This window comes from Oxyura jamaicensis, chromosome 7, assembly GCF_011077185.1.
Source record: "Oxyura jamaicensis isolate SHBP4307 breed ruddy duck chromosome 7, BPBGC_Ojam_1.0, whole genome shotgun sequence".
Lineage (NCBI taxonomy): Eukaryota > Metazoa > Chordata > Aves > Anseriformes > Anatidae > Oxyura > Oxyura jamaicensis.
This window is the reverse complement of record NC_048899.1, coordinates 10121448-10140823: the sequence shown is the minus strand read 5'-3', so window position 1 is coordinate 10140823 and position 19376 is coordinate 10121448. Positions and strand designations below refer to the sequence as shown.

Genomic DNA, 19376 nt, shown 5'->3' with positions numbered 1-19376 from the left:
CTGTCTGCAGAAAATCCTTACAAAAGGCTTAATAAGCTTGAAAACTGCATTTTGAGGTATGACTACACTACTATTTACAAAAAGCACAGATATCATGAACAAACAACTCATTTTCACACAGATTTCAAGTAGAAATCCACAACGTCCAGACATATCCCACAGGAGCAGCATACAGCTTGAGAAAGTACCAGCATTTAATATTAAGATACCTGATAAAAGGAGACCTGCCAAGAATGAATGAGAAGGGTAGTTTGGATTTCACTAGTCTTATTCACAGTTAGTAGAACCTTCAAAACATGTGAACTATGTATTTGTAATGGTGTAAGAGTTTAGAAATAAGCAATATCATAAATATTTTATTCAGGTCAATTTATAGTGAGATGCCATCTCCAACTGCAAAGCAACACCAGCAACTGAGTAGAAACAATTGATGAGTGGACTGAACAGCAGGTCTGAAATACCTGAGCTCCCATAGAGCAGTTTGTTTTCAGTAATCGTTTCTTCTCTCAATGTCAGGAAACTTTTCCATTTCCTCTCACGTATTCTGAACACAAACTTGCTTTGAATATGGAGTACAACAGCAAAACCCACGATATTTTGAAAATACCAGGGAATAATGAAACATGAAAACTTTCTGGCCCCCTATTCACTCCACTCTCATCCTCCAGCCAAAAATATTATGGGTGTCATGGCTGATATGCAACACCTTAATCTTTTCAAACCCAACAAATGGAATAATATCTATGGAAACTACTTCTGAGATCAAAGTCACTACAAATCTCATATCAGCTTTGTGGAAAGGTATACTGGTATGACCATGATGGGCAGAACCAAACCCCTCTCAACAAAGGTTCTTGCAGTGCTTAGGAACATCAGAAGAGAAAATAATGTCAACGAGGTACCTGGACTAAGTCCATATTTATCGAACTAGAGCACTGATTTTCAGCCTGAGGTCTACAAAGTATTACTAAGGGATCTGGATAAGACAACTTAGAAGAACAAGTCTAATCTCATTATACAGTGGCTTTTGCTGACCAGTTAGCACTAAGAGTCCAACAAAGATAACAACAGCTGTAGTCATGGAACCTGCTCCACTCTTCTGAACCAATTGTCATCTTTATTCTAAAGTATTTCGTCAAACTCAATCACAAAAACTGTACTTTGACCAAGGAAAAAATAAATAAATGTCATGTTCTTGATAAACACTTACTGTAAGCCTATCTTGCATCCTTTAAGCCCAATCTACTGTAGCTAATGATAGGGGTGATGCTTGATGGGGAACGCACTTACAAGAACCTCAGTGATTGTTAAAATTCCAGAAATTTTTCCCCAACAGCAAAGGCTGCCCCACTCTCATTAAAACAGCACAAAACGTGACACCTCCCTGTTAAATTTTAACAGCAATCATGGGGGAACCATGTAGGGTTTTGCTTTCCAAATGGGCTATCAGTGCTCTGTAGACAGCTTCCCCTCAGTTATCACTCAAAAATTACCTGTTCCTTGGGTACTACAGGAAACCATAGAATTGCTCCCTACTCAGAGACCACCTACTTTGAAGAGACAAAATTTTCAGCACAGAAACTCTAGCTGTAACCAGCTGACATAAAATGAACGAGAGAAAATAGTTGCTAGTTACAGACAATTCTTCTGCTGAAGTGTCTGAGATGCCTCAAGATACAAGAAGCATTGTTCATGCCACATTTACTTATGCCATGGCAAAAGTTCACAAGATCTGGGGTTTTCAAGAAAGTAAGTCGTCATAATTTGAATCTCTGACCGCTATGCATTATGGGAATGTGATTTCCCAAGTCTTCTTTCTCTACTTGAGCAGTAAGCATCCCTCCTGCCTCAGGTTACAGGCAGATCTCCCTTTCACCTAGTTTAGATTAACAATAAACAAGAACAGCCTCTGAGAACACAGGACACCACACTGCACCAAAACCTGACCTGTCCCTTCTCCAAGTGAGTTCAGCCAGTGCCACCCCATCAAGCAACAGCCAGAACCACAGACTTCAATTCAGCTCTCTCTGGCTAAGTTGACACCTAGACTACTACGATCAGAGGCACCATTCCCGACAAAACTAAGGTTTCAGCACAAATTCCTATCCTGCTTTTCAGAAAAGTTACTTTTCTTTATCTAAGTTGAAAACTGAATTTTTACTTAGGAACTTGGCTCAAATGCTACCCCTACTGGGTAGCGATGGTCAAAAAAAAAATGAAACGACAAAATTCCTGAAATTTGAAGCTTTTACTTTTATGTAAAATAGATCCACTGCTTATTTTCTGGGGAGGATTCTTCACACTGTTTTCATAGAACCTCAATCTTTTGCCATTAAGACTAAAAACTTTCAAGTAAAAGAATGACTAAAATAAGAACTTTTGGGGAAAATAGCAATATTTAAAAATTAATTTTAGTATCAAAATCAAATTTCTTAGTACTTCTGTACTATGTATTTCTGATGTAGCTTTTCCCTTCTCTTTGATGAATTCCCTGTATTGACTTACTTCTAACCATCTGCTTACTAAGAACCATTTCTATTCCTCACTATACTAAACTTGCTTTCAGAAAAGAAACCTTCATTTCTTCTTTTTTAACTTTATCTATATATGAATGCAAGCTGTAAGCCTCAAGATACATATTTTTAAAGAAGCAATAACCTGAATACCACCATCTCTGAACTCTGCAGAAAATGGAAATCTAGAAGATCCTATCTAGAAGAGTGATAGGTACTATTTACAGACTGGTCCTTATCCTGCAAAGGCAGTAGCTCTGATTTTTATGAACTGCAGACCTACAAAAAACAGTGTGCTTACACAACTTTTCTATCAGGATTCCAAATTAGGCCAGAATTCTGACTACACTTCTCCAATCAAATAGTAATGCCCCGAAGACAGTTCCTTCCCCAGTTACGACACAACGAGGAGCTGTACCGCAACCCTGATGCATGTCTATGCTGCAAACTCGACTCTGCGGTTAGAACCCACCAGGAAAAGCAAAACTGAATTATGAGCCAAACTTGGAATGTGAAGCCTGAGGCCCCTTCCAGATTCTTTCTGATGGTTTTCAGAAGAGAGCACATGCAAGCAGGTATATTTCCTCTTAAAAGAGTTGCGTGGAAGAAATCAGTGTCATACCTGTAATTAATTCTCAAACTGCTCTAATTTGTACGTACAAGCATACCATGATTTCTAAAAGAATATGGGTATAGGAAGAGATTTTAAAAGAATACAGATGTAGGAAAAAGCAGTAAATAGACAGCAAAACCAACTGCAATAATACTCCACTATTTAACCACAGTATATTTTAGGGGAAACGTGTAACGGGAAAGAACATCTTGCAACCACATTCAGCTTTGCCATTTCTCCATTTTTGAGTTTCTACTTCCATACCAGCAATCTGCACCTTCAGACTTCATCTTGATTTTCTCTTTCATCATTTTATTAGAAAAATTCCAGACAGAAATAAATGTGAGGAGGACCACCTAGAAAACGAATGGGAAATTAAGAACACTTAAAAGGCCAGATAGAAAACTGAGATACTCTATTTTGTGATTACAAAATAACTCACACTATTTCCTCTATCACTCTGCACTGTGCTTCTTGAGGACCTGTAATAAATGAAACAGTAAAGAGGAAGCTGAAACATCGTATTTCATGAGCTCACAGGAACTTTGGGGCCATAGTCACATTGTGCTGTGTAATAATGAAACCTCTCTCCCATGGGCTGTACCTGAAAAGCTTAAGAGGACAACATGCTTTAGCTAATGAAAGATCCAGCCTGAACCTGAGTGCACCAAAAACAACTTTATCTCCAAAATAGTTGTCCCTCCCCCAGTTTGGCCAGACAGGTCTCAAGGTGAGGCACTTCCTTCAACTGTTTGATGGAGTAAAGATCTACACATCAGAAGGAAAACAATAGGAGAAGACACTAAGGAGAAGGATAAATGTCTCACAGTTTAACTTCTGCCTGTTGAGCATCTCACCCAGTTTCCTGGTGGAGCTCCACAGAGATCTGACCTGGCTCTACATTTCCTGAGGCAGAAAACAGTGCTGGGGAAAACACAGCACTCGTGGAAGTGCTCAGTACTATACGTTGTCACAGGTGCTACCTAGTTAGCTCTCTCTATCTTCATTAATGTATCTTACCAGTCCTTCAAACATAAAACTGCAAGAGCCCTATTGTAGCAGCGCCCACAGTCCCCACACACTGACTGCTCTGGGTACGACAAGGGTTACATTTGGTGAAGTCCATTACAAGGAACAGACCTCAGCAGTCAGATCCAGGGCCCAGGAGCTACATGCTATGTCACTGACACTATGCACATTCAAACTTGGAGCACGTCTTTTGGTGTGGAAGAGTAACAGCATCACATATATTGCTGCTTCCCATTTTCCAATGCCAGAGGTATGCAAAAACTCATCTCAGAATCGTTCTGATTTACGAATGGAGGGATATCACCCCCAACAAGGACCAGACATGAGCAAATGCGCCTCTCCATGCCACCTTCAAGACAAGTAAGGCTGGGATAACCTTAAGCATTCTCCTACATCCAAACAATATCATCCTCCAACAAAGCTGATTGCAAAGCTCCTACCAGCCAGTAGCCTGCCAGCACACTGCATGGCTATGCAACATTTATCTTCCTTCGCAGTATGTGCTGCTACTGTGCTGCGCTCTGTACTTGCTACACTACTGGTGTTTGCGGGTGTTTGCTTCTGGGACACTGTGCCCTGATTCCAAGGAAAAAGTCTTTCCTTCTGCCTGGAAAAAGATGACACAGAGCTTAGGATAGTTACCTCTTGCAGGAAAGATTCACTGTTGGTAGGAAAGAAGTACCCAAAAAAGATCTCTCTTCTCTTCAAGCAGGTAGTGATAACTTATTATCAGTCTAAGTATAAAGAGAGTTTGGCTGATCCTGCGCATCCAGAAGGCACCCACAAACCTTCCGGCTTTTTTCCCTCAAGTCTGATTTGTTGCAATTTAGAGGACTCTGAGATTTCTCTTCAACACCCATTTCATCAATTATCTGTCTTTATCAAATCTAGATAAATTTTCTGTAGTTGTCTCTGAAGGCAGAACAGAGGACCATTTGTAAAGACCATAGGACCTTATAAAGAGCAAGTGTGATGGTCCTGCATATTATTGCAAAGCTGGCAAATATAATTAAGGTTTCACCCACTAGCAACTGCATATCATGCCTTCAGGGACTGTCCTATCACTTTCTGACGTAGTTCGGCAAGGAAGTATCATTTTTAGTCTAACTAGGTAAAGAGTAGATACCTATCTCTACCACTTAGAGGACAGAGGCTCATAATTCTTGCTAAACTCTGTTTTTAGCTAATAAAACTGTTCGAGAAATAAAGATATTTCCTACCAAAACAAACAAAATATTATACTCTGCTTTGCCCAAACTTAGAGTTTTATTAAAACAAAGCAATTCAACTAGATAGATGATGCCTCTAACTGTAGGAACCTACATTTGAAATTTATCTTGACATTGCTTCAAGTTCTTCTTTAATGATACAACTTGTTCCCATTACTCCCACGCCACCAAAAAAAACCCACAACCTTTTTTTTTTTTAATAGGAAATTTTGAGGAACACTTAAGCCGTTAGAAGTGTCCTGCCTGTTTTTATATATACTATTTAGTTCAGACTAACATACCTTTATTATTTTGTATGTACAAAAAAAAACAAACAAAAAAAAAAAAAAACACACACATAAGGTGCAATAGCCTTCTGAACACATCAATTTTTTGCTGAAAAGCTGTACTGAATTCAGAACTTTGACAGGTTGAGGTAAATGGTGGTGCTGGAATTATACTGGTTATAGAGTTCAGATCCCAATTCTTCAAAATATATATTTTAAGATATATGGCTTCTTTAAAATGAGAGGAAATATAATCCCTCATTCTTTTAAAAGCTGTGTACAGGGATGGATTTTTACAACGATGAATAGCCTAATCAGAGTGAAGAATCCTCAACTGAAAGCTCACAAAAGGCCCCCTCTATCCCTTCTCCATTTTTTCATTTCCACTTTTCTCTTGAAAGGGGTGTCTCACCAGAGAACCTGAAGAGTGAAAGATTTTAAAGTATAGGACAGAAATCCATCAAAACCAGGATTGTGGTCCAAACCCAACCAGCTGTCAAACCCAGAGGTACGAATGTATGCTCACTTCTGCCTAATAAAATTTGAATCAAACACTTTGCATCTGATTCTCCATGTGAGCTTTTATGCAAACTTCTAAAGTGCAAGGAATCCTGGGGTGGAAGAGCTATTCTGAGAGCTTTCACATAGTTCATGTAATTAGGGAAACCACTTCCTTTGATTGTAAGTGTTCAAAACAGCTGAATTTCTTCTTTCAAAGGAACTCTGTGATTTGGGTCATCTCTTTTACTTGTTCTTTCATGTTTCTCAAGATGAGAGGTGAGACTGTAGAGCACATTATTTAGAAAAAAAAAAGATTCCACTTTTTGTTTTAGGGATTGAACTTGGACTATTCAAAAGGTTGTCATTTGGAAATCTGTCTTTCTTTCCCTCCCTCTGTTTCCTTCCTTTTCTGATAAGCTCTTCAGTGGCTCCAGTGAACATAGTCCAAAATGCCAATTTAAACCTAAGGGAAAACTGAAATGTCGTACATAAAGAAAAAGGGACTCTCAGTTTCCTTTGTACTGTTGTGGCTGAATATGTAATTGTAAAGGAGCTTTAGCTGCAGGACCTCGGTCCCCATGTCACGTTTACTTTTTTAATGGTTCTAAACACTGACCAAGCAAAAAGGCAGAAATACAGATTTTAAAAGACAAACAAAGCAACTGCCCTAGTCTTTGAAAGGGTCTGCAGGTTTTTTCTTTCCCAAAAAAAGAAACTCGGGTCACAGTTTCAAGGCAACGAACATGTCACTCGTGCTAACAGCCGATGCCAGTGTTGTTACAGAATCAAGTGTCACTTACCCTGAAAGAATTTCTTGAGGCAGGCGCCCTGTTAGTGCCATTACTCAACGTTCATCTCAGTAACACAGCCTGGAACAAGCAAGGAATCTCTCCCTTTTTACAATGTACCACAGAACACAAGAATAAGAAGGCAGAAGGTTTCACACTGCGAATTTCAAATTCATTAAGTAACAGCGGTATGCTTGTTTACCCTGGGAGGAATGAGCCTTATTCCCTGTCAGTGAGAAATTACAGCCCTCCACCCAGATCTACCGCACTAGCAGGGAAGTGGTTTGCCATGGGACCAGAGCAGAGCACTTGGGACGTAGTGCCAGCAACCACATCACTGCCAACTTCTACACAAGATGGAAGAGAGAAAGCTTCACAATAAAGTACAAAGTCATGAACAACCGATAAAAACAAAAGTGAAGAGCAGAGCTCCAAAGGTTGCAGACCTAAAGAGGGGGTTATGGATCTCATGCTTGCCTTTAGGGCCCTCACGCAAACTCTTAAAGGGGGCATTAGCAAGGCAACATCCACAAGCAAAAGCAGTTCAACAGCTCTGAATTTTATCTGTTTCTACGTACTGGTATCACACTCATCACCCCAGCACACACAGACACATCCCAAAGAAGTCAAAGTAAAAAGTCTTTCAGTCAGTTTAGAAAATTAAAGGTGCACAGTTCACTGAAAGAACAGCAATCGCTATTTATAAACAATCACCTTTGCTAGGTCTGTCTCAAACACATCTAGCATTATTAAAACAAAAGTTACTATATGCTTAGACAAAAGTAATTTCTGTGCTTTTTTCCCCCTCTATCTGCACATCGGCATGCACTGCATTTTCTTTGTTCTGTGACTCTTCCAAGGAAGAGAAAGGGTCTGCATTGGAAAATGCCAATCACTCACTGGAGGGTGCAGCAACTAGATGATCTTAAAACAAGTTTCCAGAACAACCACCTACGTACCTCTCATCTTCTGCCTCTGCTATACAAAAGTTAGTAGAGAACCTCAGCTTTCATTTAAAAGTTGATGCCAGCCCAGGCTGCATGCATGTCTATTGTTCCTTCCCCACCTTCCAAACATGAGCTTAACACCAATCAGCTGAATCTCATCTTGTGTCCACCAAGAGCTTCCTTGCTTCTCCTACAGCAACTCAAAGGTTAGTTTTAGGGTTTTCTGTTTCCCTAAAGCATGCTTATTTTTAATATGGCTACTAGAAACTCACATACCCAACACACACAAAATGCAACCATTTTTGCAGGCAAGTCTCGTGACACGATTTTCTCTCTGCTTTGCTTAACAACACATAGCCATGACGATCCTTGAGTTTTGGAAGCTTGGGAGTGAAACACACAGCCAGGTAGAGGTGGAGAGGAGGAAGGGAATGGACGTGGCCCCTTCCCCTTGCAGTGAGGTTGAGGTCCCAGGGCTGGGCGTGCGCCCCAGGCCCCTCCTGTGCCTTCGGGCACAGTCACTTGTTACTCCTGTCTCCCAACCCCTTGGTGGTGGTTGCTTTTTGAAATGGAAAATTATGCAGAATGATTTACACTAAAGATGAATCCAGTAAATGAACGTGTATTTGCAAAAAGGATTCCTCCCCAGTAGCTGAATGGGGAAGTTGAACTGAAACACACTCAAGGAGACACGTGGGGCAGTTTGGAGGCAGCTGGATCAGGAGAGCAGCTCCTTACTCACCCCTGTTGGCCTAGCACGATTGAGTGTGAGAGAAAGGGTTAACGCTGGAGCTGTTCCTTGCAGCCTCCCGCTAACATAAACAGGTCTGAAAGCTGCCTCACACTGTTTATACTGTCCTCTTAAAAAGGAAATTTTCTCTGTCAGCACCTTAATAAGTGGCAATAGGTAAACGTCCAATAACCTTTATAGGCAGAGTTGCATCGTTTACAATTAAAACCAGATTAATTTTGATGCTTCCCTTAAAGTTAGAATCTATATGCTTCTCAACTTTGTTTTCAATGAAATCTTCTGCCCCAGACCCTCTTGCAGCTCATGCCAAAAAGTAAGGACAAAAGGGGGAAAAAAAAAAGGCAGGAAAAGAAGGGCATGTCTACTCCTATTGAGATTTACTGCCCTCCTAGGAGGACGAAACTCACTGTTCAATATGCCATTGCTACAAAGCATATAGCAGGTATTTCGGGGAACCCCCACCTGAAGACTGTGTCTCCTGCTCTCAGCTTTGGATGCAACAAAGAGTGGAAACTGGACTCTGACCCCAAAAGACAGGTCTCAGATCACAGCTCCAGCAGAGACACTAAACTGCATTTGATAAACCACACACTTACATGCAACAAGCTAGAAATGTTATTTGATTCATAAAATACTCAGCAGCAACTTGATTATCATCAGAAGCAATAATTTGTTATTCCACATACTGCAATGCATGCGCGTTATTTAATTAGAGCTCCCAGGGACTGCAACACCAGTGGATTTCGGTGCTGGTCACAGACATTTAACTTGTCCCCCTGTCCCTCAAAGTTCTTGATACTCAAACATGCAAGCGTTTACTATAAAGATACTACCAGATTTCACCTGCAGCAGGATTTTGTAATTGTAACTTTGTCTTAAGAAAATTATAGACTTAGATAAAACTCCAGTTACAAAAAAAAGGAACTTAAACTGTCTTGCAACTTCTTGCGTCTGCAAAGAGCACCTGGAGAGAAAAGGAGCTCTTCTGCATCCATGAGATTTCTAGTGATGCTTCAGTACAGCTTCAACATCCCAGAATACCATTTTGCAGTTGATCACTTCAACAGAAGCCCAGGGTCAGTGAATGTCGTGGGAGGGGACACAAAAGAGCCACAATTCGATGTCAAGGGTTACTGGCATGGAGGAATAAGCAATGCAACCTCTCCTCCAAATTGTAAATAATAACTGAGCCCATGCAAAAAGACTGAAAAGGGAAAAATATATTTAGATGGGAAAAACAAAACCAAACCAAAACTTAATCATGGCTAAGTATCTACTAAGTACCTACTGGCAATTGCAGTCCACTGTCAACAAAAATTTGCAGCAGATTGACAGAGTAATTTTGAAGACAATATATTATGGAATTAAATTAATTGTGAAATGGAAAAAATGAAGGATATTAAAGAATACCCTAACAGGCTGGATACTGTGGGCAGCAAGAAGGATAAGAAAGTGCTTTTTTAAATAATGAACAGAAAAAGGATTTCTCCATTACAGAAACAATATTTATTCACATTTTGTAGAATTGTGGTGTTAAAGGCAAATGATAACCAAGTTGAAAGGATCCAAGACCTCACAGAGATAATATTCCTCGATGAGGGATTGGATGCACGACATGTTTCTGTGCATCAACTAAGCTCTGGCAACTGCCTACTGCATACTCCTGACCAGCAGCACCCACAAAGTAGTTCTGCTTCACTCTGACAAAGTTCAGGACAATTCAAGAGAGTCAAGTGAAAGGAAGCAAAACAGAAAACCTGCTGCATCTCAATTAATTAATTTACCTGTTTATCAGGTTTGTTTGTTACTGTTCACAGCTGTCCATCACTCAACAGAAGGAAACGTGAACTTAATCCTTTACAGTCTCAATACAAAATCTGCTGGTTTAGCAAATAAAAAGGGACTGGGTAACTTTTTAAATTGGCTACAGCAAGATTCACAAGCACTTGTAAAACTGCTTTTCATTTATTGCAAGCTAAGATAACAACATCAACAGTCACTACGTCTCAAGTGACCTAAAATAACTTTTGAAACCACAGAGTGCCAGTCTGAGCCGTGCCACGCCAGTTTCATTGAAGTTGATGTTTACATCAAATTAAGCCAAAATTGGCTTGATTTAAAAGAACTGCATATATACAAACTAGTAAGAAGCTCAAATTAAGCTGGACAAAATATCTCACTAAGCCACACAACTTGTAATACAAATATTCATTATTTAGATGATGCAACTCTGAAAGATGTTACTCATCTAATGAAAAAAAACTTAGTATAAAATGTTTAAATACACAAGTAAAAAAATAAAAATCCACTACAATAAAATGCAGCAAAATACAGACCAGTATGTTTCTGTGCCTGGATAGCTACATTTCTGAGAACATTTTGAGGAGCAGAGACATAGAGGAATAAAGTATCTCTTTAAAACAGGAAAATTAAAATAATGCTGCTCTTCCCAAGAATAAACGTATTCTGATAACGTTACATCATTTTTTCATTAGGCTGGTATCTCCCAAATACCATTTGGTTGCAACACATATTCTGCCCGAGACTTACATTAATCTTATCCAAAGCATCCACTATGAAAATCTCTTAACACGCTTTCTTGAGACCTGAGAACATGTCATTCCTTTACAAAACAATGTCCTTCAGAAAATGTCCCTTGAATGAAGGCCAAGAGTAGGGTAAAATCAAAAGCAGATACAGCCAGAGATTTGTTGCAGAAGCCTGTACTATCCACAGTCGTTTATTCTGACACACAGAATATAAAACAGTTGTGGCATCTGAACTGATTTTCTCACATGCCACAGAACAGCAAGGATACTGAGTATCCTGATACCATTATGGGGGTACCTTAGCATCCAGAGAAGTGGGAAAAGCCATTTCCTTTTCCAAATTATAACAAAGAAACAGAAATACAAATATATAAATACAAAATAACCATTCTGTTTTAAAAAAAGACATTTTAAGATCCCCCTTCAATATAATAAAATACGATTTTATTTCTTTTCAGCTGTTCACAAGATACAGCAGCATTTCTTTAAATAAATACAGGGCTGAAAATGTTCCCATGAGATCACTTAGTTCAGCGATACTTAATTTAAAAAGTGAACTCTATAGTTTTCCTACATATGTTCATGTCTCTCTGGAAAGTTCATGCCTACACCTTCTGTAACATATACTCTAGGTCATCTTTTACAGCTCTTTAGCAATACTGGGTTCATCCAAGGATCACAGGCTGGAATCCCTGGGGTTGTTGCCCCCCGCTGCATCACAATCAAGTAAGTCTAGACATTTCCTGACAGATGTCATCCTGAATCACTTTAAAAACTGACCAATTCAGAAACAAAAAGGGTAAGGGAGTGGAAGCTCCTAGAAAGAGCTAATAAAATAATAAAAAAGCATCAAAACTGCCCTTTATTACAGCCAGATCCCAGAATGGGGAAGTCATTCAAGGCTGGCACCCAAGCACCCTTAATAGCTATAAACTGCAAGCAAAAACATCTACTATTTTTAGTCCTGTCTGGGCTACGTATCAATTTCAATTCGGTTTGGTTTGTTTTGCTCTATTTTACTCTGTTGTTTTTCTCTTGTTACTCTTGAAAGTCATTCCCAGTCCTTACTCTTATGACCCACATTAAAATTACCACAGACTCTTTTAAGAGTACAAACATGAGTGAGGTAAGCCTAGTGACATGCCTATGATTAAACTTAATTCATTCAGTTTGGAAGTTACAGGCACAATCAATGCCTTCTGGACAGTCTCTTCCAAAAGGAACCATAAAATAAAAAGAGGGAACAAGCTGCATTATTTTCCATATGAAAAGTTTTATGAAGCAGTTGAAAAGATCCCCTAAAGCTTATTCTATATAATGCGTATGTGCAAGAAAACCTAACAATATAAAATGAATTTCCATGGTAGCCAGACTTCCAGCAATACTGCCGCAAAACCAGTAAGAACATGTTTTCATTCTCGAGCCTCATAAAATCCCATCACATCACGCAGACATGACTGAACAAAACACGCACAGTTAATAGTATTCAGTTCAACATTTTTTATGCCCGAGTGGCTGTTAGTTCATCAGAAGCACTTTCCAATAGCTTTGAGTTGCGCTTTACACCGTTTCACCCCCGCCTCCCTCTGCCGCTGGCCTGCGGCTGGTTCAGACCAGGGCCCGCGCTGGGAGGAGGTCCAAGGCCAGCCATACTGAGTGAAACCAAGCCACCCTCTGCCTCAGCGCTGTGGTTTAGCAGCTTGAGCTAAGCTAACCACATGCAACGCTGCTGCCCATCAACCACACGGAGGCTGTTCATGGCTCTAAAGTGCAGACACGGTGCAATTAAACACAAGTTTCAGGTAAGCTCCAGCAGCGATGAACCTCGCAGTGATGCAGCTGATCCGGTGCCAGAAGGGACTGAAAAGCAGCACCAAAAACATGGCCTGCAACGCGGTGACGGCAAACAGGTGAACTTGGGAGCTGCACAGACAGATGGAGGTGAACCCGTAAGGCGTCCCACAGCAGGCCGTAACGTTTCACTCAGGCAGGTATCTGCTCTGGATAATGGAGTCAAAAGAACTGCGAGCAATTTGCAGAATAAGGCCTTTGGCCCAATCGCTCCCATCTGCTTCAGCAGGAGACAAATTATGGGCCTATCCAATAACTCACACAAATTGTTCACAAAAATACCAAATAACTTCCTGAGTAGAAGGTGTGTGATTTTCTTCAATGAGTGCACGTAATTATCACTTCGGGCAGAGGGAGCAAGCACACATCCTACTGCAGGAGACATTTCTGCTTCCCCTGTATGCATCATAAACGTCATGCTGATAGTTTCATTTTCCATAAAACAATTCACAAGGAACTGCTGTTCCTTGCTTAAAACCAAACCCTGCTGAAGTGCTTGTACAAGGCAGTAAAACTGCAATTTAATTTTGTTTTTGCTGTTACTTAATCACTCAAGACACACTCTTACAGTTTACCTAATCGGCCTAAGTCTTGCCCAGAGCTGCAGATCTGATACTCTAATCAAGGCCTGGCAGAGTATTTCTCTTTCTCAGTACACCTATTTAGCTACACTCATCCACATAAACATGCACCTCTTCCTGTACAGTCAGATTTTACTATCTGTCCATAAAAAGTTAATGCCTTGCAGAGGCCTTCCCATTTTCCACATTTTAAAGACTTTTGAAGAAATCTGCCTGAGCTACACCCTTTCAAGTATTTATTAGTTTTTCCGAGTACATATTTTAGTATGAGATGCTGCTATATACTGGAACAAGAAATGCTTTGTTTTACATGTCAGAACCTACCAGCCACTTGGCTAATACAAAGCCTTCAATATATTTACTGTTTTTGTTTGGTTTGTTTAAAAAATGAAGCACAGATACAACATATTTGCAGAATGACACCACCGCTCTATTGACTTGGCTTGTGCCCTTGGACTCAGCAAGCATGGAATTCCTCTGAGCAAGCTTTTCCCTACTCCTCTCTGTTTTCTCTTTATTCAGTTGTTATGGATTATTGGCAGCAGTTAAGAGAAATGAAAGACAATCAGTCACAGAGTTAAAAAGGACACTTCCTTTCAAAGAAGTCAGAAAGGGCAACAATTAGTTTTCTGGACTAAATGCAAGCTGTCCGAGTATCTCCATACAGTTTGAGCAAGTTATTTTTCTAGTGCTATCCGAAAAGTCATTGACTCCCCATGACTTTAAGCACAGTTAAGTCACAGACGTTCAATACTGTCATCACTACAGATAAACGTACTATGGACAAACATGCTGCATACTGTATGTAAACAGACTGACAGCCATTAGGGTCAGAAAAGACCTTCAGAAAACCGATGCTGGCCTCCAGTGAATCACACACAGGCCACCATGCCTCACCGAGCTCTCTTCTGCTGAACTCAACCCCATAACAGAAGCAATTGTCCAAAAAGACATCTCATCTCAATGTGAAGAGATGAAGAGATGGAAAGGATTCTCCATCTTCACTCCATCCCTATGTAGTCTTTTCCAAGTATCCTCACTCCTTACTCACTCCTTATAATTTGTGCTTTATTTCCCACTTGAATTTGTCTGGCTTCAGATCCCAACTTTTAGTTCTTGAAATAACTTTTTTACACTAGATTAAACAAGCCCAGAGCATTTTCTCCATATGAAAATGCAATTGTTGTAAACAAACTCTTTTCTCTCTCTCTCTTTTTTTTTAAAAAAAAAATTCTCCAAGGTTTTCAACAGACTGATTCTGGCAAATCTTTCTAGATTTACTTAAGGTATTACCACTTGCCTCTACGCTGCCTCTCCAGAAACCTTTCCAGATTAAATTGCCCACACCATGCTGCTTGCAACTAGAACCCATCTTGCTAGTTTAGGTTGCAAGTGGTGACTGGCATGAAGTAAAACACACAGATTTTGTACTTGAAGGCACTTGCACCCTTCTGTTGACAATCCTATCTGTCATACCCACAAACACACTCCCTCGCACCCCCATACTTTCCACTCTCTGAGTGTGTTTTGCAATTCCCCTGGGCTGTCCCTCCAGTTTGTCAGCATTCCTTTAGAAACAACCCAACTAGGACTGCACCCACTGCCTAACACCCTCTCCCCAGCACCACTTACCCAGACAAACCATGCCCAGTTCTTACAAATGACTTGATCCTCATTTGTATATGCAAGGACATTATTTGTAACAGCACCATGATAAGCTAGAAACTATACTATATTCTTTCTAGCATACAGTTTCCTTTCCCCAGTGTGTAACCTGTACCCCCCACTACAAGTTGAACTTTGCATTTCAATGTTTAGAAAAAACGTCATCTGAATGGTCCAACTGTGTCAGGTCATACATAAACTGTCCTACTTTCTCCATTATTTCCCATTCCACTAAGGTTTATGCCATCACAAGTTATAGAAATACTGTTTTTAAGTAGTCTTTCAGTATATAAGAGGTCTAACTAAGACAGACACGTATATTCAATAAAGATGTTTCACTGATCACTGCTGAGATCTGCCAGTCAGCTGATTTTCAAGCAGCATGTTATTGATGTTGCCTAGCGCTGATTTTACTTGTCTTTTCATTTTTAATATTTGTTAATGTTAAAAGATACACAGAGAAGTGTACAAATTGACTTTGGACAGAACATGTACCTCTTCTACCATCCTCAATAGGAAAAAAAAATGAGATCCACATTATTTTACACAGTAACTTGCTTAATCATGATCAAACATGCTTATCACATCACTAAGCATGACGTAATTGGGCTAACTCTGTTGCTGCAACAGTAGGTGAATCTTGGTGTCAGGTTATTTGCTAAGCATGTAGCTCTTAGAGCTGCTTTGCCATAATTCAGCTTCTAACTGTCTTCTGAAAACACTTTGAGGGTATTGCAGAAGACATAAGACGCATATATATGTTTAAGAAATACCATGATGGAATGGCAGCCCAGTGCTGTCCAGTGCTACACCAGTGCAGCCTGGCAGACCTGCACGCAGACCGGAGTTCTGGAGGACTGCAGGCACCGCAGAAAGCTAAGGGTCAAGAGGATTTTCAGGTAAACCTCTTACGGCTGGCTAAGCTGCAGTAAGTAGTCATTCTGCCTTTTCCCACAGAAGTGCTGAAGGACCTGTCTGTCTTCCCAGCCACACAGGAAGCCACTGGAGAAGGCAACTAGTGTAATGGTTAGCCTTTAACCACACTGCGAGACGGGGCCAGGCAGAGGCGCACCTGCGAGCAGCTCAGAGCTCGTGGAGCCCCACATGAACAGCTCCTGCAGCAGCAGGGCAGAGGCAACACCTAGCAGTATACGTGACACCCACAGCAAACGTACAGGCACCAACCACAGCGCTTGTGAGACTACATGTAAGGACAAAACCGAAGCAGGTAGAGCCAGCGAACGCTAAATACTCCTACCTAGCAATGTGCCCAGTGGAATCAAGTGGAAATTACTAGCTCCACAATTGCAGGAGCTCTCCTCCTCCTCAGGGTCATGACAGAGAGGAGCTGCTACACAGGAAAAGGTAGAGGAGGGCAGCAAACACACAGTAAAACAAGAATGCTTTAAATCAGACACACTCAGACAGAGACCTCTCAGTATGTACTTGTAACAGCATCCAGTTACAGGTTTTTGTAATTGAACAAAAAAAATAAATAAATAAAAGAGTCAGATTGCTTCAGTTAACTCAGGAATGGAATTTATGTCCTTGTTTCCACAGCAGACAAATTAAAAGTAAACTCTTACCTCTTTTTCTATTTTGAGCAGCTTCTTTACAGCCACCTCCTTGTCCTGAGAAATCCATCGGGCTCGATAGACGCTCCCGAAACTCCCTCCACCGCAGTTCTCAAAAAACTGCAAGTCATCAAATCTAATTTGCACAAATGAAGCACTGGTAGACGACATCTCATAATGACAAAATATACCACAGCAAAACCTGTGAAGAGAAAAGCTGTAATTAATACTCACTCCACGGATTTATGGACATTCTTACCTATGTTCAGACACCCCAAAACAAGAACCTGTTGCAACAAGCACGCTGCAGTAAAATCCACTGAGCATAAGAGGAAAAAGTCTAGGGGCTCGCAGTCCAACAGGCTATGCAAATGTTTACATTATTTGCACAAGCTATTAGGAACAGCTGGGAGACAGAAAGGACTAAAAATACTCTGCAGTTACGCGGAGGTCTCCCGAGCACCTTGGAAGGAGCTGTGCGAAACGCAAGCGCGTCACCACGCTCCGCAGCACCGAGCCCGCTGACGGACGGGAAATGTGCTTTCAAATCCCAGCTTGCATAGGAGCTCAGGCATGCGAAGCACGCGCTCTCGCCTGTTGTGATCGCTTTGCACGACACACAGCACCCCGCGCCGGGCTGCCAGGTGCACGGTGGCACACAAGGGGCGCGCGCTGCCAGCCAGGTAGCAGCGCTCTTCACCAGGATGCAGAAAAACCTGCCCACAACAAAAGTCTTTTTCCGAATGAGTCAGCTCTGTTCGCATGTTACAACAAAGTGTACACAGTAATTTATCTGGGTCGCAATATGTGAAATTCTGCAGCCTGTGCCAAGACCGGCTTCGGCGGTTTTGAGAGACGATCCATCTTTGCTGCCAGGAGAACAGAACGTCCTTCTCAGAGATTTCAAAGTGTTAAACCTCATGCCTGCAGCAAATTTCAAGCAATGTTATCACCTAAGTGAGTGAACAATGACTAATTTTATTTTATTTTTATTTTTTTTTATTTTATTTTTTTTTAACGGTATTAGATGGGAAAGCTTCAGCCTCCGGAGGAGCGCAGAGCAGGCAGGATCCCGCAGAACCTGCTGCATGCTCTCTGCAGGACCTCGAGGCTTGTGGAGGAAACCTGCACCAGCTTAGACCAACGAGCTTTAATCCCCACCGAGAGTCACTGCACAGGCAGCTAGTGAAAGTAAGCTTATCAGCATAAACTGAAACAGAGATAGGTCTGAGCAAAACAAACAAAGAGATACTGTTTTGTTGGTGAAAGTTACACCTCCAGTTATACGGATCTATCTACAGGATCAAAATACAGCACGAGTTCAGGAGCCTCCAGCCTGCAGGGCTTTCCGAGAGAGTACGAGACACCATGTGCTGTCTGGGCTTGGGAACTGCATCTGTGATATACCTAGCTCTGCCTGCTGCAAAAAAACCTGTCCTTTTCATTAACAGAAACAGACACAGATTTCCTCTCCTGGCTCTCCTGAATCTGTGCATAATTTGTTAAACATTTTGAGATCTCACTTGACCAGAAATGTCCGTCCCCATTTGGTTGCAGCAATTCTCCAACTGAGAGATGAGGATGCCAAAGCATTTTTCTGTATGTTGTTTAAGACAGCATACAGCCTTTTCTGAAACTGCATGGTGTGTTGTAGGTCTCTTCACTACCCACAAGGGTAAAGGCAGCAGCTGCCCAGGCCACGACAGCTTTAACATGTTTAGAGAAGGCATCTCGCTTTAGAGGGAGCTGGCTTCAAGCACACATCTCGCTGACAAACAGTCTGCAACACTCTCCGGGAGGCAACACAAGTTTCTGTTCCCAGCTCTGCAAGCTAGCACGAGGGTTATCCCTGCACCAGGAAATAAAGTCTGTTCTTCCATTATCCCATCAGCTCCTTCGCTAAGTGCCTGAGTTCTTCTTTTGACCTTTTGTTCTTGTTTTAACCTTGTCAATGATGTGATTTAATTTCCTTTCATCTCTTACGCACCTACGGAAGCTCAGAGTCATCCTTTGTACTGCCCAGCATATCCCTTCTTTAAGGAAAGCTCAAGGGAAAGGAAATCAGTCACTTCTGCAAATCAGGAGCATAATGAAGGCTGCTCTAACTTTTGCTTCTTTGCCGATGCTGCTTAATTACCTGGTCCTCAGAAACAAAAGCCCATTTGTCATTTTTAATTCAGAAGTTCTTCAAAGGCAACGCTGTGTACATGCATCTCACGCATATGTGACACTTTATAGGCAAATAAAACAGGTAAGCTTCACAATCCAGAGACTCATTTAAGCACGTGGATAATTATGCTCCGGTGAATAATCTCCTTACTGATGACAGAATTATTCAGAAGAGTAACGTCACTAACAGGCAGAAGTATATGCACCACGACTGGACCATAAATTAAAGAGGAAAGCATGAACAGCCGATAACAGATGGTTGTGTTGGAGATGGCAGAAGGAACAGAAAACCAAGCGAAAAGAAAAACGTATCAAAGGAAACAAGTATTTCTGGCCTTCACTATCTGAAT

The 19376-nt window shown here is 41.0% G+C and overlaps 1 protein-coding gene across 6 annotated transcripts in view; it reads right to left on the bottom strand.

Moving 5' to 3' along the window:
• MAP3K20 (mitogen-activated protein kinase kinase kinase 20) overlaps positions 1-19376 on the bottom strand; it is a 90981-nt gene that overhangs the window by 67706 nt on the left and 3899 nt on the right. For 2 of the 6 annotated variants that reach the window (XM_035331159.1, XM_035331160.1), the window contains exon 2: positions 16870-17059. In XM_035331159.1, coding sequence (XP_035187050.1) covers positions 16870-17028 — 159 coding nt within the window. In that variant the 5' untranslated portion in view covers positions 17029-17059. The other 4 variants (XM_035331158.1, XM_035331161.1, XM_035331157.1 and 1 more) reach the window with 3 other exon arrangements.